Source organism: Notolepis coatsorum (assembly GCF_963971535.1).
Source record: "Notolepis coatsorum genome assembly, chromosome: 20".
Lineage (NCBI taxonomy): Eukaryota > Metazoa > Chordata > Actinopteri > Aulopiformes > Paralepididae > Notolepis > Notolepis coatsorum.
In genome coordinates, this window is record NC_140184.1 from 17932514 (window position 1) to 17955430 (window position 22917).

At 44.8% G+C, this 22917-nt stretch overlaps 1 protein-coding gene across 1 annotated transcript in view; it reads left to right on the forward strand.

Moving 5' to 3' along the window:
- Positions 1–1462: 1462 nt before the first annotated feature.
- The window catches only part of ntrk3b (neurotrophic tyrosine kinase, receptor, type 3b), a gene marked incomplete at both ends in the record, with an annotated part of 88284 nt that continues 66829 nt past the window's right edge, over positions 1463–22917 (forward strand). The window contains 2 exon segments of the mRNA XM_084337062.1: positions 1463–1490; positions 4078–4208. Coding sequence (XP_084193188.1) covers positions 1463–1490; positions 4078–4208 — 159 coding nt within the window.

Consider the following 22917-nt stretch of genomic DNA (forward strand, 5'->3'; position numbering starts at 1 on the left):
GGTGTACATATTTTGTAATACAATATATATATATATATATCGAATTTAAGGCTTATTTGTTGCCTGTTGATAACAAAATCCGAGAAAATCCGTTCAGCGGTTCTCGAGTTACATGCCGGTATTTTAGGCTTGTGCAAAGTACACGGTATTGCGCAAAATACCACTCCCCACTCTTGGGGTTCTAGTTCCGTCAATCTAGATCCGATCTCGAAAATGATTGTGGAGGGTTGTAGCCAATAAGTATGGCTTTCCAATGATACCCCAACAGGGGATGTATGAATCAGGGATCTGGTGAAAAACTAACGAGCAAAAACAGTTTTTCGTTATTTTTTTACACAGTTTACCAAAATCACTCCTAATCACTCATTTCTGAATGGATCTTTATGAAATTTTGACATGTACTACATACGGCTTCAGGCTATGGGTCCATATGGATTTGTAAGCCATACCACCTTCTGGGGAAATACTACCTCTGGACTACTAACTACTACATCAACCTACTGCATCAACGTGTGGTTCCTCAGCTGCACAGCCGCAGAGAGGAAGGCGCTCCAGAGGGTCGTCAACTCGGCCCAGAAAATCATCGGCTGCCCTCTCCCCTCACTGGAAGAACTATACAACTCCCGCTGTCTTAAGAAGGCAGTCAAAATACTGAAGGACCCACACCACCCGGGCAACAAACACCTCATACGGCTGCGCTCGGGCAGGCGTTTCAGCGTCATGCCCACCCGGACTAACAGACTGAAGTTTAGTTTTTATCCCAGGGCCATATGTGCACTAAACTCAGCTAAAATTTAAAACAACAATCTCCCCTGCACCCCCCCCCCCCCCCCCACGCACACACACACACACACACACACACAACACTAAGGGATAGTGCAATTATCTTTTATACCCCCTGTTTATGTTTATGTTGTCTATTATGCCTTACTCTTGTTTTTATATTTAATACTGTGTTTAGGACTGTGTTTTTATGATCTAGGATTGTGTGACGGCTAGCCCCTAGGGCTGCATTTTAAATTTTGTTGTAACACTGTAACAATGACAATAAAGATCATTCTATTCTATTCTATTCTACTACAGAAAAACCTTTTCTACAACTCAAGTTCAGACCTATGTTACTCTATTACGTTAGCATTCAAATTGAATTTTCTTTCTGGAATCAGAAACGTCAGAATGTCATCTTTCAAAAGAGACCAGGCTCATGCATGTGCTATAAGTATAAAGTATGTTGTTTTGGTTTGCAAAATAAGTATGCAGTCCTCAAAAACACAACTAAAATGGCCAGGGAGAATCATTGCAGGTTAAGAGGTTAATTAAAGCAGGAGGGGAATAAACAGAGGGAGAGTGAGAGGTTGAAACACGGCCAGGGATCCCATCCGGACAGGCTGCCTTCCTGATGTTGACCTGGCTGAACATCATGCACACTTCACGCTCAGTGATGGTCAGATCACTGGGCATGATGGAGTTGGCGGGGGCTGTGGTGGGGGGTTAGTTGTGGAGGGTTGGTGGACTCAAACCGGGCATAGAAATGATTCAGCTCATCTGGCAGGGAGGCTGAGGCATTGGCTGCACACTCAGCTAGGTCTAGCCTTGAAGTCCGATATGGTATGGATGACCTGCCATCCACTGCACCATCCACACAGACCGCACCATCCACACAGACCACACAGACCGCACCATCCACACAGACTGCACCATCCACACAGACTGCACCATCCACACAGACCACACAGACCACACAGACCACACCATCCACACAGACCGCACCATCCACACAGAGACCACACCATCCACACAGACCGCACCATCCACACAGACCGCACCATCCACACAGACCACACAGACCGCACCATCCACACAGACCGCACCATCCACACAGACCACACAGACCGCACCATCCACACAGACCACACAGACCGCACAGACCGCACCATCCACACAGAACACACAGATTGCGAGAAGTAAAACACATTTAAATGTCTCACATCCTTCAAGCAGCCTCAGCTAATTATTAGACCTTAATAGCTCTGTCCGTCTGTATATCTACCTATCTACCTTTCTATCGACCTATCTATCGACCTATCTATCTTTCTGTATGCACCGTATAGTAGATTACACTTTATAACCACTGTGCAATTCCTTTCGGCTCCATGGTAATTCTTTTTTCTGCAAAATCCACTGCCTGTCATGTTTTATTCAAAGTGAAGAGAGCAGAAAGAGAGCTACTATTGCACTTTAGGCAGCAACACCTAGACCTATCGTGCTTTCTCTCTCTCTCTCTCTCTCTCTCTCTCTCTCTCTCTCTCTCTCTCTCTCTCTCTCTCTCTCTCTCTCTCTCTCTCTTCCTCTCTCCCTCTCTCTCTCTCTATCTCTCTCTGTTCCTCACTTTCTATCCTTAGCCAGCTGTTTCATGAACTTTTGTTTCAACAAAAACAACAACAACAACAACAACAACACAAATCCCAAGAATGGCCAAGCAACACATATTCCTGCATGTTGGCAGCTTAAATGGCAAACTAAATATCAGAAATATGATGAATAAATAAATAAACAACATAAATAAATAAAATGTTTACCACTCGAGGAGCGACCAATATGAATCTTGTCCACAAAATGCCTTCATAACACGACGTCTTTAATCAGAGTGTGAGTTTTAAAACCGGGAGATGTCGGAAGGCAATCACAATTATCTGTGTCAATGAGTGTGCCTGAGAAAGACCCCAGCCTGGGTTCTTGCTGAATACCAGATGCCAACTTGGACGAACCATATGGTGCCGTCTCGTCCCAGGTGAATATAGTGGGTGTACAGGAATTCACAACAGGTGTGGTGCCAACACTCTATTTACCTTCCTCATGCCCTTTTATGTCGGTCCCATGCTGTGCATTCATCAGAGGAGTCTCGAATGCAGAAAAACATATATTTAGGCTTAATTAAATATGCCGATGCAAATATCTCGATGGCAGCCCATCCCGGGTTCCACACGCCGCATACGGATATGCCTGTGTTGGTACCAGTCACATGCCAACACTTAGTGGCTGTTTTGTTAACGCTTTCACTACCACACTACATAAGGTTAACCCTTTCAGTACCACACTACAAAGGGTTGACGCTTTTCACTACCACGCTACAGAAGGTCAACCCTTTCACTAACACACTACAAAGGGTTAACGCTTTCACTAATGCACTACATGAGGTTAACCCTTTTAGTAGCCACGCTACAAAGGGTTAATACGTCCAATACCATGCTACAGAAGGTTAACCCTTTCACTACCACACTACAGATGGTCAACCCTTTCACTACCACACTACATACAGTTAACCCTTTCACTACCACACTACAGGAGGTTAAACCTTTCACTACCACACTACAGAAGGTTAACCGTCTGTGGTGTGGTAGTGAAAGGGGTTAACCTTTTGTAGTGTGGTAGTGAAAGGGTTAAACACCCCTCCCCGTCCCCTCCATGGCGTTCAGCAGCCTGTGTGTGTCTTACTTGTGTTGTTCTGGGCATGGGATCCCCAGGTACCCCAGGTATCAATAAGGCAATTGAGACAACACCAATCATTACGTGGTCCCTCATTGAACACACCTCGTTTGAGCCCCATCTGGGAGAAGTGGTCCTGGCTGTTCCATTCCAATGGATCTCACAGCAGCCCCCTTGTAGAGACGTGTCCTTGAACAGAGGTAAACACCGTCTCTCGTGCCTCATATTCACACTCTGTTTCCCTCCCGCTTCCCTTGTTCTCATTCTCTCTCTCTCTCTCTCTCTCTCTCTCTCTCTCTCTCTCTCTCTCTCTCTCTCTCTCTCTCTCTCTATCTATCCCCCCTATATCCCTCTCTCTCTCTTGCTCTCTCTCTCTTTATCTCTCTCTCTCTCTCTCTCTCTCTCTCTATCTCTCTCTCTCTCTCTCTCTCTCTCTCTCTCTCTCTCTCTCTCTCTCTCTCTCTCTCTCTCTCTCTCTCTCTCTCTCTCTCTCTCTCTCTCTCTCTCTCTCTCTCTCTCTCTCTCTCTCTCTCTCTCTCTCTCTCTCTCTCTATGTCTATGTCTATCTCGGTCTCTCTCTCTGTCTCTCAGACGTACAACACATAAAGCGTCGGGACATCATCCTGAAGAGGGAGCTTGGAGAAGGGGCCTTTGGGAAGGTGTTCCTGGCAGAGTGCTACAACCTAAGCCCCACCAAGGACAAAATGCTGGTGGCTGTCAAGGTACCAGTATAGTGTGTGTTTGTGTACGTCTATGTACATAATGCATGTGTGTGTGTGTGTGTGTGTGTGTGTGTGTGTGTGTGTGTGTGTGTGTGTGTGTGTGTGTGTGTGTGTGTGTGTGTGTGTGTGTGTGTGTGTGTGTGTGTGTGTGTGTGTGTGTGTGTGTGTGTGTGTGTGTGTGTGTGTGTGTGTGTGTGTGTGTGTGTGTGTGTGTGTGTGTGTGTGTGTGTGTGTGTGTGTTTAATTGTGCGCCTGCACACACACATTCCCACTGGTATCTTTAAATTTAGTTAACACTTAATTAAAGGAGTACTTCACCCACAAATCATAATTTGTATCAATTACTCACCCTGTGATTCCTTGAATCCGCGATGCTTTGAATCTGTGATGCCTTAAATTCATGAAAATAAATGTTCTTCTTCACAGTGAATTCAAATAAACGGTAAAAATACTTGATGAATTGAGGTTAATGGAGCAAAACCATATCAAAACATCTATTTGCAAACTCTCTCACAATTTATGCAGTATAATCCAAGTCTCATTTATCCAGTTGTATGCTCAGTACTTAAGAAACACATGCATTTTCTAAAATCTCGCTAATGAAAACATTTCTGGTTAAGTGCTGCTTTCAAATGGAAATTTTGTTATCCGTGTTCCCGACAAGAGTGAGTCCATTTGAACGACCCATCATTGTGGTATTCACAACGTTGTAAGTGGAACATGTTTAGCCTCAGTGGCTTCGACATGCATTGCCCAGTTGCCTAGCAATGGTGTCCTCACGATTTTCACTTGTTGTGAGATAGTTTGTAAACATGTTTTGATACTGTATGTATTTGCTCCATTAACTTCAATCAAGTATTTCTACCATTTTGGGGGATTCTACATTCACTGTGGAGACATGCAAGAAGAAAAAAAAATCATCGTGAATTCATGGCATCACAGGGTGAGTAACTGATATACAAATTATAATTTGTGGCTGTTCCATACTAACTATACCGTACCGTATATGCATTAGATAAAGTACCAAGTTACCAAGTGGCAATTGACATTCAAGATATGTTAGTAGATAGGAAATGTAATGAGATTGGCCTTCTTGTAGACCTTCACCATCATTGGATTATGCGATGTTTGATATTACAGGAGGGGAAGTTAAAGCATACAGTGGTAGACTGACAGGGAAGGCAGATGAGGGCTCTGGTGTTTGAATGAACAGGAAATTGCCCTCATCCATCAAAACGCCTTTGTGACTAGACTACCACTTCCGTCATCATCATCATCATCATCATCATCATCATCATCATCATCATCATCATCATCATCATCATCATCATCATCATCATCGTCATGGTCATCATCATCATGGTCATGGTCATGGTCATCATCATCACCATCATCATCATCATCATCATTTACATTTAGTAATTCAAGGGGGGTACCTCTGGCAGCTAAGCATAATGTGGTATTGTTCGCCTAGTAGTGCTGAACTTCAGTGCTTCACTCTGAGTGCATAGTAATATAGACATATTAGCATAGTATGAAGTATTATAGACATAGTACATAATAGATAGTAGTACTGTATAGTACATACGAGTTTGTTCCACCACCTTGGAGCCAGGACAGATAATCTGCTTAGTTTCAATGACCCCCCCAGAAGCCTAAAGAGGAGGGGGTCTTAGGCGGCTGGAAGATGCAGAGCGCACTTAGGCCCCGTTTAGACGGAAACGCTAGCAGGTGAATCCGCAAAAATATTTTTGCTGATGTGCCTTTTATTTATACGGAAACGGCGTTTTTACGGGGTGAAACCGCAAAAAAGTGAGACTACCTTCCAGGGTGGAATTCCTAGAAACGCAAAAGCTTTGCGATCTCGTCTAAACTATCAAAACGTATAAATCTGTTAAAACGATGACGAAAGGGTTGTCACGGCTCTGGTCGCGCGTACTGCTTACGTCACAGGTAGCAGGTATGCGCCAGTAGCCGAGACGTAAACAAAGCAAGTATGTCTGACTTATATCAACGGAGATCACCTGAAGGCTACATTGGCAGTACTTTTAACCCTTTCACTGCCACACGACAGAAGGTTACCCCTTTACTATCACACAACTGGCTGTCGTGTGGCAGTGAAAGGGTTAAATACACAAGAATCTGTCCCGCGGCGTGAGACCCGTGAGTGGACCCACTGTCTGTGAGTGACTCTGCTTTGGTGCAATCACATTCCCCATCCACAGTCTGCGAATCAGAGGCAGAGTAGGGCGGGTCTTCACAGCACGTCATGTGGCATATGCGCCAATCGTGTCACAGCGGGTCTCCGTCGTTACAGCGTCGTCTGCACGGAGAATTCCACTCCAAAACGCTCGTCTAAACGTAAAATTAAAAGTGAAACCGCAAGATGACTTTTGCGGTTTCTGTTCACAAAACGCTTGTCTAAACAGGGCCTTAGATACCATTGACTTGTTGCATGGAATGCCAGACCAAGTACTTTGAAGTGGATGTGTGCAGCAATGGGAAGGAAGCCTGCTCTCTGAGAAGTGGGCTAACATGGGCTGACTTTGGTAGTTTGGAGATCAGGCCGCTGTGTTCTGTATGAGTTGAAGTGCCTTGGTGGTGCAAGCCGGTAAACCAGCTAGCTCTTGCATTGTCAAGGTGAGACATGACTCTTGATTGCAGGAGGAGTTGGGTGGCTTCGTTTATCAGGAAGGGGGCGATCCTTCACACATTGTGTGAAATCTGCAGGTTATGGTTGTTATGTGAGGAGAGAAGTTCAGCCGGTCATCAAAGACCACACCTAGGTTCTTGGTGGTTGGGGAGGGAGCGACGCCTATGCCTTCCACAGTGATCAAAAGGTCGGTAAGTGCAGTGGCGGCCACAGTGATCAAAAGGTCGGTAAGTGCAGTGGCGGCTCGCCACTAGGGGCGCTCGGGCGCCGCCCCCCCTGGTTAAAAGAGAGAAGAACAAGAAACATTTTTTGTTTTGTTTTTTGTTTTATAGCCCTATAAATAATATAAACATGTTTAAAATGAATAATATTTACTCATTTTAAGTATGTTTGTGTTTCCAATGCACAATATAACGTTAATATATCAAATAAAAAATAATCGTTTTCCTGAACAGGAAGTGACTCACTCCTGCCGCATTTCTCCTGCCGCATTTCTCCTAGCCGTATTTCTCGGCCCGGGCTAGACGCAATAGCGCTCTGAGTGCGCGTCACTGTTTCATCGCTGTATCCGTCGCAGCCAATCAGTGCGTAACGCGCTGTGCGTTGAAATATGATGTTTATGATGGAAGCCAGGCGCGATTTGAAGCGGTCTAGGCAAGCAGCCATAGCAGCGTCTAGAATTTCCGTAGCCGCATTTCGCGGAGACGCTCTCTGATTGGCCGACGTCAGTTTCTGTTGTAGCTATTGTGTAACTTGTGTTGTTGTGATCATGCAGCTATTTGTCTTAGAGCGTGACGGCAAGTTCTTTCGACGGTTAAGCTTAGGCACTCTTTCAAAGTTGGTTAAGGTTAGAGTTTGTCTTAGAGCAGGGCGATAGAACGCCAGGTAGTTTGCAGGCTGTTCGACGCGGAAATGGGCAAAGACATCATCACAGTGTTATGTGTTGTGTGGTGCTAACAACAACAAGCTATATGGCGGATGCAGTCTGGACAGTGGTCTGGTCTGGATATACATCAACAGTCTGGGACAGTGGATTATACACTTTATCAAGCCCTCCTGCCCTGGACGTTTCGACTAAACAGTGAGTCTCTCGCTCTCGCTCTCTCAACACAGCGATGCTTCCTGTGTCTCCGAGAAATGCGGCTACGGAAAGTATTGACGGTGCTTGGCTTGCTGAGATGATAATAGCGATTCAAAACGCGCTGCTGTGTTGTGAACTATAACATTATTTTAGCTGCTGCTGATGCATAATGGTTGAATGAATGAATGGTGAGTTGTTTAAAATGACAACATATACATGTGTTAATTATTTTATTGGATTGATCCGAGAGAAAGAGAGAGAGATTGCTCCAGAGCATTTATTAACGTTACATTTTTACAACGTTACCTAACGTGAACCCCCTGCGACCACCCAACAGTAGATAGTACGAGCCGCTACTGGGTAAGTGGGGAGGATTCAGTCAGCAAGTGAAGTAGCTCAGTTTTTCTCTGAGAAGGTTGGTCATCATCCAGGCACAAATGTCGGACATGCAGGCCAAGATATGTTCAGAGACTTGGGTATCTAAGGGAAGAAAGGAGAAGAAGAGTTGAGTGTCATCAGCATATCAATGGTATGATAAGGCATGACAGGGCTGTAGGCTAAGCTTTTTCACTATGGGCACAGAATCTTTTTTAGGGGCACTTTTTTTAATAAGATTTTTACCATTATAGTGCAAAAAAATATATTCCTCCTGCCTCATTACTGTGGTCCTTTTATTTAACATTTAAGTGCTTTTGTTTTCAGGTTTGTATCTTTTATAATGAACCCACTGAAGTATTACCACAGCTGCAAACATTTCTTCTTTCATTGATAACAGTGTATTAACATTGTCCATTAGGGATGAATAATAATAATAATAGATTGGATTTTAAGAGAGAAGCGCCTTTCTCAGACTCAAGGACACTGTACAAGGAAAGGATGGGAAAATAAAAAAAATTAAATTGAACAAATATAATAAAATTCATAAAAAAAAATTATGAATATCTGTGTATAGTAACAACAAGAAAAAACAAATAAGATAAAAGAGATAAAAAAGGAAGCAAGGTTCTGTCCAATTGGATGAAGTGGTTGAAATTAACAAACAAAACAAACAACAACAAAACAAAACAACGGAATATGTGGCTTAAAAAAAAAGTCAGGGGTGGGCTATTTGGGAGCGGGGCCGTGTTACGTGAAGGCAAGTGTGAACAGGTGGGTTTTTAGCTTGGTTTTGAAGAGGTTGATGGTGTCAGAGCCTCGGATGAGGGGGGAGAGGGAGTTCCACAGTCTGGGGGCAGCTACAGCGAAAGCTCGGTCTCCCAGTGTGGAACGCCTGGTGCGGGGGATGGTGAGGAGGTCGGAGTTGGAGGATCAGAGGCCTCGTGCTGGAGTGTAGGGGTGGAGTAGGTTGGTTAGGTAGGAAGGGGCCAACCCGTGCAGGGATTTGTAGGTGAGGAGGAGGATCTTGTAGGGGATTCGGTAGTTGATGGGGAGCCAGTGGAGTTTTTGCAGGGTGGGGGTGATGTGCTGCCAGGGTTTGGTGCGCGTGAGGACCCTCGCAGCAGAGTTTTGGACGTACTGTAAGCGGTCCAGAACCTTCTTGGAGGCACCAAGAAGGATTCCGTTACAGTAGTCGAGGCGGGAAGTGATGAAGGCGTGAATGAGTGTTTCCGCTGAGGTGTCGGAGAGTGAGGGGCGGAGGCGGGAGATGGTTCTGAGGTGGAAGAAGGCGGATCTGGTGACAGACTTGACGTGAGGGTGAAATGAGAGGGTTGAGTCCAGTATTACACCCAGGTATCGTTAGGATTTTATCGATACTACTACTCGTATCGATACTGCTTAACGGTGCGGTACTTTATCGATACTATTATCGGTTATTTTGTATTACTTTGCAAATCTTTTTTTTATTAAGAACATAATCGACATTGCTTTATTATTCTTGTATATAACTATATTACTGCACATGGCTACTTTTTGATAAATTAATACAAGCTGTCAGATAAATTAACTATTTTGGGACTTTCTATTTTATTTAGAAAGTTCTTAAATCAGAATGTCCCACCCAATACCTAGCTGTTAAAAACAGTTCACTACTGCATTTTATTAGTAGAGATACTTTTAGAACAATAGCCTGATGCTGTATTTTCCGTGAGTTGAGTGGATGCATGGCCAGAGCAGTGTGTGTGTCTGTGTCTGTGTGTCTGTGTGTCTGTGTGTCTGTGTGTGTGTCTGTGTGTCTGTGTGTCTGTGTGTCTGTCTGTGTGTGTGTGTGTCTGTCTGTCTGTCTGTCTGTCTGTCTGTCTGTCTGTCTGTCTGTTCTGTCTGTCTGTCTGCCTGCCTGCCTGCCTGCCTGCCTGCCTGCCTGCCTGCCTGCCTGCCTGCCTGCCTGCCTGCCTGCCTGTCTGTCTGTCTGTCTGTCTGTCTGTCTGTCTGTCTGTCTGTCTGTCTGTCTGTCTGTCTGTCTGTCTGTCTGTCTGTCTGTCTGTCTGTCTGTCTGTCTGTCTGTCTGTCTGTCTGTCTGTCTGTCTGTCTGTCTGTCTGTCTGTCTGTCTGTCTGTCTGTCTGTCTGTCTGTCTGTCTGTCTGTCTGTCTGTCTGTCTGTCTGTCTGTCTGTCTGTCTGTCTGTCTGTCTGTCTGTCTGTCTGTCTGTCTGTCTGTCTGTCTGTCTGTCTGTCTGTCTGTCTGTCTGTCTGTCTGTCTGTCTGTCTGTCTGTCTGTCTGTCTGTCTGTCTGTCTGTCTGTCTGTCTGTCTGTCTGTCTGTCTGTCTGTCTGTCTGTCTGTCTGTCTGTCTGTCTGTCTGTCTGTCTGTCTGTCTGTCTGTCTGTCTGTCTGTCTGTCTGTCTGTCTGTCTGTCTGTCTGTCTGTCTGTCTGTCTGTCTGTCTGTCTGTCTGTCTGTCTGTCTGTCTGTCTGTCTGTCTGTCTGTCTGTCTGTCTGTCTGTCTGTCTGTCTGTCTGTCTGTCTGTCTGTCTGTCTGTCTGTCTGTCTGTCTGTCTGTCTGTCTGTCTGTCTGTCTGTCTGTCTGTCTGTCTGTCTGTCTGTCTGTCTGTCTGTCTGTCTGTCTGTCTGTCTGTCTGTCTGTCTGTCTGTCTGTCTGTCTGTCTGTCTGTCTGTCTGTCTGTCTGTCTGTCTGTCTGTCTGTCTGTCTGTCTGTCTGTCTGTCTGTCTGTCTGTCTGTCTGTCTGTCGTCTGTCTGTCTGTCTGTCTGTCTGTCTGTCTGTCTGTCTGTCTGTCTGTCTGTCTGTCTGTCTGTCTGTCTGTCTGTCTGTCTGTCTGTCTGTCTGTCTGTCTGTCTGTCGGTCGGTGTGTGTGTGTGTGAGAGAGCGCACGCTTTGCGTAGTGGGGGCGTGTAAACAGTGTCACCTGAACTCGCACCAAACAAGGCATAGGGAAATAGTCAGACATCCCAGAATTATTTCATAATACAAAGTTTCTGAATCGATATTTGGATTAAACCAAGTTGTATGCAGTGATGAACGGTCTTTCCCCACGGGACAGCTTGCTAACGATAGCAGTGTAACTTAATGTTACACATGTCATGCTATATGCATGCTTGCTTGCTAACGTTAAGATAGCAGTGTAACTTAATGTTACATAGGTCGCGCTATGCATGCTTTTTTCGAACATTTCGTTCTCTCCGCTATGATGAGCTCTGTCTGTATGCAGCTTCAGCACAGACAGCACCTCTCAAGTACCCGTATGTGCATATGCGTATGTCCATGTGAGTGTGAGCGACTCGAGTTGCGTGAGTGTGTAACTAACAGCCCCGCTCCTAGGGCAGACGGAGAGAGACTGAGGGAGGAGAGATATAGAAAACGGCCAACAAGATTAGTTTGCGACGTTTAAATTCCTCTGAAAAAAAGGAGTGAAACGCAAGGGTGCCCCCAAATATTTTTTTCTATTCGCACAGGCTATTTTTTGGCGCAATATGCGTCACCCTCATCGCACTGTACAGCCCTGCATGAGAAGTATAGGCGGCGGGTCTATTAGGCCAGGGGGGACTATGCCTACCCAAAATATTATGCTGGGAATTTTGAAATGTATATATAATATATGTGCGCAGGCTGCTGGCCAAGGTGTCAATGACGAAGGTGTCAGTCGGCTAGGTGGCAGCGTTTAACATTCCAGGTACAGGCAGTAACCAATCACCCATAGGCTCAGGTTAAATAATGTAGCCAATCACATCATTCACATGATCATCCTGATCCCGCAGGCAGAGTAAAGCAAACATCTGCGTTCTGAATCTCCGCCCGCCGATCGCTTTGTAGCAAACACCAGCCCACTATTTTGAGTAAAATTTCAAAAAGCTAAATGGATATGGTATTTTCCCAAGGCATATAAACAATGTAATTTAGAAGCTGCACCAGGCTGCACCTGGGCATAACTACACGGATAACCTGAGGCTGTATGTTGCATTATCTTGGCAAACAAGGGCTTGCTCTAAGTCAAAAGGACATGATGAGAGTCAGAGTTCATCAAATCGTGGAAACTTTTTAGAGCTACTGTATGTACATTGTTTTCAAAGCATGATGATATCTAAATTTACGAAAGACGTTCCCTTCATTGCTGTCAGCACTGCAACTTGTGATTCAAGTCATGAACGGTCTTTCTCAGCAATGAGGCACATCACATCCAAAAGAACAACAATGCGCCAGTCTGCTTCACATTGAAAGTGATCTCACAGACAAAGTTAAAGCAGAAAAGATCATTGATGCCAAGAAAGACGAAACGTCACATTTTGCTGCATTAAGGCAAGACAATGGTTAATCTATTATTGGATGCCTTCATTTGAACACTTAATTTGCACTGTGTATTGACAAAAAAGGAAACATTTTGCGTGCTACGCGCTATATAGCCTACCCTAATGTCCGGTTCATGCGCCGCCTAGGATGAGAAGTGATCATGTTAGCCAGAGATTTGACGTAGGGAGAGAAGAGGAGCGGTCCAAGGACCGAGCCCTGGGGGACACCCATTTGTAGGGGGCATGGGTTCGATAGGGTGCCTCTCAATGATAATTTATCAGAGCAGTCATCGAGGAAGGATGACAGCCATGCCAGCACAGAACCAGCACAGAACTCCCATTCCTGCAAGGGATGGGAGAAGGATCTGATGGTTGATTGTGTCGAAGGCTGCTGACAGGTCCAGGAGAATCAGGACAGAGGCAAGGTTTTTTATGTGAAGAGCCTCTGTGACTGCTATGAGGGCCGTCTCTGTGGAGGGTCCGGTCTTGAAGCCTTACTGATTTGGGTCCAGGAGGTTGTTCTGTAATAGATAGTCTGTGAGCTGGTTGGATACTTGTTGTCCAGGAGGGAGAGGTCAGAATGCCAGTGCCTCAACAACGTTTGGAGGGTATGGGTGTGTGAGAGAAGGCGTATGCTGTAGATAAGGCTGCAGGTGTGGTGAGATTATCTGGTGTTATCCAGGTCTGTTAGCCAGGAGTTGTAGGCAGTTATGAAGTCTGACTCCTTCACAGTTGGTTGGCAGTTCCATAAGCCCCTGCATATGGTGACAGGTATATTTGTGGCCATGGACGGGTAGCGGAGGTTGACAGGGTCACTTCCGAACTGTTGTGGATGGCCTGAAGATTACCTGAAGGATGAGATTGGAGTAGGGATAGCTAGGAAGCACGTGGTGAGTGGGATCAAGTTCAAGTTCAAGTTCTTTAATAGTTGTCATACAGAAGTACAGAATACTTTCATACAAAATGCTTCTTACTGTTACGCTCCAGAGACTGTGCTAGACAAGATAGTATCAAATAACATAATAACATAATATAGCATGAATTTAGAAGAAGAAAATGAGGTCACAGTGTTCGGTATAGACATATGTACAATGTTCTGAGTTACCATATAATATACAATACACAATACTATGCAGTGTACTAATGTACAGTACTATCTAGTGCAAAGCAGAAATGGGATGAGGTACAATTTTAGGTACAATTTACAGTAAGGTGCACGAGTTGTAGTGCAATCCTTCATCCATAAATATAAAGTGTGGGGAGTGGGTGCTACAGTGTGTTTGTTTAAAGTGGGTGTGTGCTATAAAGTGTGTGGAGTGGGTGCTACAGTGTGTTTGTTTAAAGTGGGTGTGTGCGTGTGGATGTGTGTGCTATGTGCGTTTGGTGGTTGTTGTTGTGTAGTGTTCATTCATTGTTCGTTTAGCAGCCTGATGGCCTGGGGATAGAAGCTACTTCTGAGTCTTTCTGTGCTCGCCTTGAGACTCCTGTATCGCTTGCCTGACCGCAGCAGTTCGAAGAGGCAGTTGTTCGGGTGACTGGAGTCTTTAATGATTCTCTTAGCCTTGCCCTTGCAACGCTTGTAGTAAATGTTCTGGAGGGTGGGGAGCCCCCCTCCAATTGTGCGTTCGGCTGAACGTGTCACTCTTTGTAGTCTGCTTTGGTCTTTTGCAGTGCTATTCCCAAACCAGGAGGTGATGTTGCCGGTCAAGATGCTCTCTATTGTACATGAGTAGAAGTTCTTAAGGATCTTCTGGCTGACTTGGAACTTCCTTAGGCGCCTGAGGAAGTAGAGGCGTTGTCGTGCCTTCTTCACCACACTGTTAATGTGTGTGGTCCATGTCAAGTCCTCGGATATGTAGGCTCCGAGGTACTTGAAGCTGTTGACTCTCTCAACCGGTGCCCCGTCGATGCTGAGGGGGCTGTAGTCCTTGACCCCCGACCTCCTGAAGTCCACAATAATCTCCTTTGTTTTGCTGACGTTCAGGGAGAGGCTGTTTTCCTGGCACCATCCCGCCAGGACCTTGACCTCTTCCAGGTAGGCCCTCTCGTCGTTGGCAGAGATCAGGCCCACCACCACTGTGTCGTCAGCAAATTTGACGATTGTATTGCTACTCCGCTGAGCCACACAGTCGTGTGTGTACAGGGAGTAGAGGAGGGGACTCAGAACACAGCCCTGGGGGGCCCCTATGTTGAGGGTGATGGATGAGGAGGTGCAGTTGCCTGCTCTCACCACCTGGGGTCTGCCAGTCAGGAAGTCCAAGACCCACTGGCAGAGGTCATAGCCCAAGCCCAGGTCCCTGAGCTTGGCTATGAGTATGGAGGGGACTATGGTATTGAATGCCGAGCTGTAGTCGATGAATAGCATTCTCACATAGTTCCCCTGCCTCTTGTCCAGGTGTGATGCTGCTGTGTGCAGCACATGGGATATGGCGTCCTCCGTGGACCTGTTGGGGCGGTATGCAAATTGCAGGGGGTACATGTTGATGGGGAGGGAGGAGCAGATGTAGCCCTTTACTAGCTTCTCAAAGCACTTCATGGCTATGGAGGTGAGAGCTACAGGGCGGTAGTCGTTGAGGCAAGCAGGCTTGGATTTTTTGGGTACAGGGATAATAGTGGACTTCTTCAGGCAGGTGGGGATGACAGCCTGTTCTAAGGACAGGTTAAATATGTCAGTGAATACTGGGGCCAGTTGGTCGGCACAGACTTTTAGGACGCGGCCGGGGATGCCGTCCGGACCTGCTGCCTTCCTGATATTCACTTTTTTAAAGGTCCGCCTCACCTCATGCTCTGTTACCCTGAACACTGCGCCTCCATCAGCAGCCGACCCCCCCCCCCCCCCATTGCCGAGGCTTGTGAGCTGGTGTTGTTATTACCAGCATCAAACCTCGCATAGAAGGTATTGAGGTCGTTTGCTAAGGAGATGTCACTGTTCAGTTTGAGGGAGGCGCCTTTGTAGTCTGTCATCGTTTTGAGCCCCTGCCACATAGCTCTAGAGTCAGCTTGTTCAAACTGGAGTTCAATTTTATCCCTGTAGCGCCGTTTGGCCTCTGACACTGTCCTCCTTACGTTGTGTCGCGCCACCTTGTGGTCATTCATGTTGCCTGCCACTAGGCCGTCATTGTATGCTTTGGTGCGCTCTCTCAGAGCTTCACGGACGGATTTGTCTACCCAGGGTTTTTGATTTGGGTAAACTTTCATTTTGGTAGTGGGGATTGTTTCTTTCACCCTAGTACAGACATAGTCCAGCACTGTCTCCGTGTAGGCATTAATGTTATCTGTGTCGCGGAACACAATCCAGTCTGTGTGGTGAAACACTGACCGGATCGTCTCTTCTGACGTCAGATCCCATTTCTGCACCTCTCGCGAGACTACGGGAGTACTTTTAATTCTCTGTCTATACTTTGGTGAAAGGAAAATGGATGCGTGATCTGACTTGCCAAAGCCACTATCAGAATGAGCCTTGTAGCCACCTTTAAATTGCGTGTAACAGTGATCTAGGATGTTACCGCCTCTGGTGTTGCAAGTCACATGCTGATAGAAGTCGGGCAATACCTTTCTCAGATTGGCGCTATTGAAATCTCCCAGTACTAAAATGGCGGCGTTAACGTTAGCCACTTGTATTCTATTTACCTCGTCGTGTAGTCTGGAGAGCGCAACCTTGTTGCTGGCTTGCGGTGGAATATACACTCCGACCAGGACGATCGCCGTTAACTCCCTCGGGAGGAAGAAAGGACGACACTTGATGGTTATATATTCCAGTTCTGGGGAGCAGTGGTTGGATAATTCCTTCACGTTCGTTGGATCACTCCAATTTTTGTTAAACATGAAGGCAATACCTCCTCCACGTTGTTTACCGGACTCTGATGATGACCGATCCTTTCTATGGATAAAGAAGTGATCCGCTGGTTGAATTGCGTGATCTGGAACCTCCGGTGTGAGCCATGTTTCGGTGAAGCAAAGGATATTGCAGTCCCTAACGTCTCTTTGATATTGAATCCTTGCTCGGATGTCATCCAGTTTATTGTCTATTGATTGTACATTGGCTAGCAATATACTGGGAAGTGGTGTACGGTGGCGTCTGGATCTCAGCCTGTTTCGGATCCCAGCCCTCTTTCCTCGTCGTCTTTTCCTGGGCTCTGGGAACAAAGGGTCTGGTCCTAGTCTCCGGAGAATTTCTTCAGGCCATTGGTGTGGTTCGGAAAGCTGATCCAGCGAGTAATCCAGTTGGTAAGTTTCCTGTAATCCAATGTCTATGAGTGACTGACGGTCATATACATTAAATGCACCAACAGTTGGTACGCACAAAACTCTAAAAACTATAAATATTAACCAAAGTAAACACAGTCTCGACGGAGCGAACAGAGAGGCAGCCGATCGGGGCGGCGCCATCATCATAGACTCCTGGTATACTGGTAGATGTAATTAGTAAGAGGAAAGGTTAGGTGTTCAGAAGATGAAGAGGGGAGGAAGAAAAAGTACAGCCACAAGAGTAAGTAAGGATCTACTGTCTGTAGGGTGATTTCTCAGGTTAGATTGTCCTTCCTCAGACAACTCCCTTGTCTTTGTTCACCTCTCTTCATTCGATGCTGAGGAGACACTGCTACACTGCCGCTAATGCAACATGCACTTATATCCCTTAGCTCTAATTACTAATGTCAGACACGGTAATTAGGCGGAGGGGTTCAAAAGCAGCGACGGAGACCACAGTCAAATACTAGTATACTGCTCAATGTAAGAACAGCCAATTTTCAACAATAGTGCAATATTAATCATCATCATCATCATCATCATCATCATCATCATCATCATCATCATCATCATCATCATCATCATCATCATCATCATCATCATCATCATCATCTTTATCTTCTTCATCATCATCATCATCATCATCATCATCACCATCAACTGTATCATCATCATCATCACCATCATCTTTATAATTATCATCATCATCATCTTTATCATTATCATCATCATCATCATCACCATCATCTTTATCATTATCATCATCGAAAGGGCGGCTACGTGGCGTAGTGGGCAAGGCGCTCGCCACGAAATCTGGAGACGCTGGGCTTGCCTGTTCGAGCCCAGCGCTCCACATTTGCTTTCAGTTTAGCTGGTCGTCCGTACTAATACACATTGGCCGTATTAGGGGGTGGGAAACTGATGGGTGGGGATCGGGCGTTGTGGACAGCGACTCCTACAGGTCGGTTGGTGCGCCTGCGCAGTAGAATCAGGAAGTGTCGGGGGCAGCGTGAGCCTCCCACGCGTTACTCCTCGCCACTGAGAGATCGAGCTGCGCAGGTGAAAAGATGCGACTGCTGTTACCTCAAGTACCGGAGGGGACTTGTGCTATGTATGACTTAGTCCACATTGCAGCCGGCTTGTGGGAGGCAAGAAACAGCGTTCGTGACAGGGGAGGGTTGAATTGGATGATACGAAATTGGGATGGGAGAAGATATAGAAAATGGGAGAAAAAGTGGATCAAAAAAAAAATCATTATCATCATCATCATCATCATCATCATCATCATCATCATCATCACCATCATCTTTATCATTATCACCATCATCTCATTATCATCATCATCAATGTTACGGACGGTCATGGTTATCCTCATCATCATCATCATTATCACCATCATCTCATTAACATCATCATCATCATCATCATCATCATCATCATCATCAATGTCACGGTCATGGTTATCCTCATCATCATCATCATCATCATCATCATCATCATCATCATCATCATCATCATCATCATCATCGTCATCATCGTCATCATCACCACCATCAACTTCATCATTATGAAATATCTGGGGACAGATATTTCCTCAAATCAGGTCCAGAGGCCTAGAGACACACATCCATCAGTCTGGATCATAACAGGGATAATGACATTACGCACAGGTTCAATTGTGAGGAGCCAGCAGGAGCCAGCAGCTCCAGCACACGAGGAATACATGATGAGCAGCTTTTTAAAGAGATACACAGGGTACACAATTTAAAGAGATACACAGGGTACACAATTTAAAGAGATACGGGTACACAATTTAAAGAGATACGGGTACACAATTTAAAGAGATACGGGTACACAATTTAAAAAGATACACAAGGGGTACACAATTTAAAGAGATACGGGTACACAATTTAAAGAGATACACAGGGTACACAATTTAAAGAGATACACAGGGTACACAATGTAAAGAGATACGGGTACACAATTTAAAGAGATACACAAGGGGTACACAATTTAAAGAGATACGGGTACACAATTTAAAAAGATACACAAGGGGTACACAATTTAAAGAGATACACAGGGTACACAATTTAAAGAGATACGGGTACACAATTTAAAGAGATATACAAGGGGTACACAATTTAAAGAGATACACAGGGTACACAATTTAAAGAGATACGGGTACACAATTTAAAGAGATATACAAGGGGTACACAATTTAAAGAGATACGGGTACATAATTTAAAAAGATACACAAGGGGTACACAATTTAAAGAGATACACAAGGGGTACACAATTTAAAGAGATACGGGTACATAATTTAAAAAGATACACAAGGGGTACACAATTTAAAAAGATACACAAGGGGTACACAATTTAAAGAGATACGGGTGGGTACACAATTTAAAGAGATACACAAGGTGTACACAATTTAAAAAGATACACAAGGGGTACACAATTTAAAGAGATACACAGGGTGTACACAATTTAAAAAGATACACAAGGGCAGGGCTCTACGCTAACCTTTTTCCCAAGTGCTGAACAAATTTAGGAGCACACAAAGAAATTTAGGAGCACAGTGAAAATATTTCAAGTAACAGAGTTTATTTATTTTTTCAAAAATAAATGTATATGTGTACTGTGTGTGCATGTGTGTAAATTAGCTCTTGCTACAACGCTGCATGTTTACATTTTGTATTTTGTACTTGATGTTCATTAACATGTGCTGTCCCTATCAAATAAACTATCAAATCAAACTAGTGCTACAAAAGTAACAGTCACTTAACTTTAGCTTTTGCCCCATTTTATGCATACAATGCCTATGTTTTGGCTGTGTTGCTCTTCTAGAAAAATAATCCTTTCAGGGTTGCCTATTGAAATACTGTACACCTCCAGTACAGAAACATTGTTTATGAGTTTGCGTGTCAGGTAGACCATTGATTGACAGTCGAGTCTGCCAATTACGTCACACCGCTTGCACTCCGGCCGTCCGGCGCTGCAGCTGCTGTTGATAACGCTAGCCAAGTTAGCTGTACACACATACACAGTGGGCCAGTTACTTTGGTGTAGGGGTGTAACAATGCATCGATCCTAAGGGGAAAATTCAACTGCATCGATTTGAAAATGTTAGAATCGATTATCGCAATTTTAATGTGTACACAGTATTATGTTATCATGTCCGTTACAGTCAACACAACGACATACGCTACTGCATCAACGTTATGATTAACAAAGCAAGGCATTCGTTTTGTTGCATTAACGTTATATTACTATTGCTATAGCTAAATCTAGGTGTTCTAAAATCTATTGCTATTGGTAAGACTATAATAAGTTAGTGTCTCGGAAAACGCTCGCATATCGCAATCAGAGCCCTGATCGCAATGACCAACTTGCAGGAAGTAAACAAGCCAAATGAGAGCTTCCGATTGGTCATTTGCTTTATTTCCCATGAAACCAGTCACGTCACTCTACTGTGATTGGACCGTTGGCTTGAGTGCAATGTGGGACTTGTCGTTTTTTAACGATTCTCAGCAGAGAAATAAAAAGAACGACTGAGGCTGTAATCTCCACTCGCACGCTGTGCGAGTAATTGATTTTTCAGGTTCGCACACACATATTTTTAGGGGCATATGCGAGCAATATGGTCGCACTGTAGAGCCCTGCACAAGGGGTACACAATTTTAAGAGATACACACAGGGTACACAATTTAAAGAGATACAAAAGGGGTACACAATTTAAAGGGATACACAGGGGTACACAATTTAAAGAGATACACAAGGGGTACACAATTGAACCCCTTAAGCCAGAGCAGTCCGGTACAGGTACGAGATTGATATCACGCCATAAATAGATGAATACAGAACGTATTAATTAATGTTGCGTTTCTTTTTCAAATGTAGCCAAGAGTAAATACCCTATCAAAACAGCAGTCAACGTGTATATTTTCAGCACTATGTTGATATGATGCTTTTAAGTGTTACAAATCTGTGCGCATTGCATCGGAAAGCGGAGGATTTAGGAGGAAGTAAAGCAGGCTGTCATAAGTGTGTGTAGTCCTATTAACGGGGAAACCCAGGGCTTTCGATGGACTTTCGAATTTCATAAAACTACACTTCCCAGCTCACGGCAGCCCCTGTCAATCATCTGACTTCCAGCGTGATTTTCAGGATCATATCTCATGGGTCGAACAAACCTGAATGGTATTGCCATAAAATAGAACGTAGTTTGTTTCTTTACCTTTCTGTGAATGTCTAGCAAAAAACGCGTTGCAATCTGATGAAAAATGGCGGAGATATTTACATTATAAAAAGGTTTTTGCTGCCCTGTCAGGAGCGCCTGGTGGTACTAAATCCAGATTGAACTCTGCCATTGGAAAGGGGAGATTTGGCCCCCTCCATAGATGTGTGACTTGGCCATAATAAGGTAATTTATAGGCATGATATTCTATATTCTATAATCATATTTCAAATTACATGTGTCCGGGTGGCAGAATTCAGTACTCTATCTACAAACCCCCCTGTAAAGCATTTGCCCTTTATTCATCTGCTTCGATTTTCTGTACACGTGATCTCAAGAAGGTGCTGAATGAGCTCAGTGGCAATTTTTCACGTCTGGTCAATGTTAGCATGGTGTTATTCACCTTAAAAATGATATTCTAGGGCGACTAAGTGGCGCGGTGGGCAAGGCTCTCGCCACTAATGCAGGAGATGCTGGGTTCGAGCCCAGCTCTCGGTGTTGCTTCCGGCTTGGCTGGTCGTTCATACTAATATAATTGGCAGTATTAGGGGGTGGGAAAGCTGGTGGGTCGGGATCGGACGTTGTGGACAGCCACTCCTACAGGTCGGTTGGTGCGCCGGTACAGCAGAATCAGGAAGTATCGGGGGCAGCGTGAGCCTCCCACGCGTTACTCCTCGCCACTGAGAGATCGCGCTGTACAGGTGAAAAGATGCAACGGCTGCCTCCTCGTGTACCGGAGGGGACACGTGATGCAAGGCTTCGTCCACATTGCAGCCGACCAGTGGGAGACATGGTCTAACGACATTCGAGACAGGGGAGGGAAGAATTGGATAATACGAAATTGGGATGGGAGAAAAATAGAAAATGGGGAGAAAAAGTAGATAAAAAAATAATAAATATTATATTCTCCTTTGGTTCATTACAATTTACTCAAGCCTAGTGACAGATACAATATTTCGGACACTGCGAATAAATTCCCTGAGGTCCATAGATATCCCTAGATACCAAGAACATGCAAATGGACCTTGTAGAAGTGGAGCAATCTTCCATTTACTTAGGTATGTACTTTTAGGCGAATTTTCTGAAAATATGGCTAGGGCTTGAGATGTTAAAGGGATACACAGGGGTACACAATTTAAAGAGATACACAGGGGGTACACAATTTACACGGGTACACGAGGGATACATCAGATTGGGAGTTCCTTTCACTCCACCCACACAATTCCTCCCAACATGAAGTGGAGCTCATTGATTCCCACTAGCGTTGCTGTCTGTTGAAATAGAAGCTGCCAGTCTTCATTCAGACATTCATTCAGACAGGCATCATCATGTCAGATGGACCTGGTCCGTTCATCAATGTCACAGTCTTTTCTGTAAAATAATGAACAGATAAAAGAACAGGCTACATTTGACCTCCTGGTATTACTGTTAAACTCCTGACCACAAGGATACTGATTGACTGATTCTCAATTACGCCAGAGCTAATTTACAGTCTACGCGTTCATTATGCCACCACTCACTGTGTGAAATATGATCATTATTATGCGCTGAATAGCAATACAATAGTGATCTCTGGAAACGATGGCACCATGATGATAATGAATGATGAGTAATATCATCACTCACCAGGTTCCTGCATCAATCATTGGTCAATTGTGTGTGTGTGTGTGTGTGTGTGTGTGTGTGTGTGTGTGTGTGTGTGTGTGTGTGTGTGTGTGTGTGTGTGTGTGTGTGTGTGTGTGTGTGTGTGTGTGTGTGTGTGTGTGTGTGTGTGTGTGTGTGTGTGTGTGTGTGTGTGTGTGTGTGTGTGTG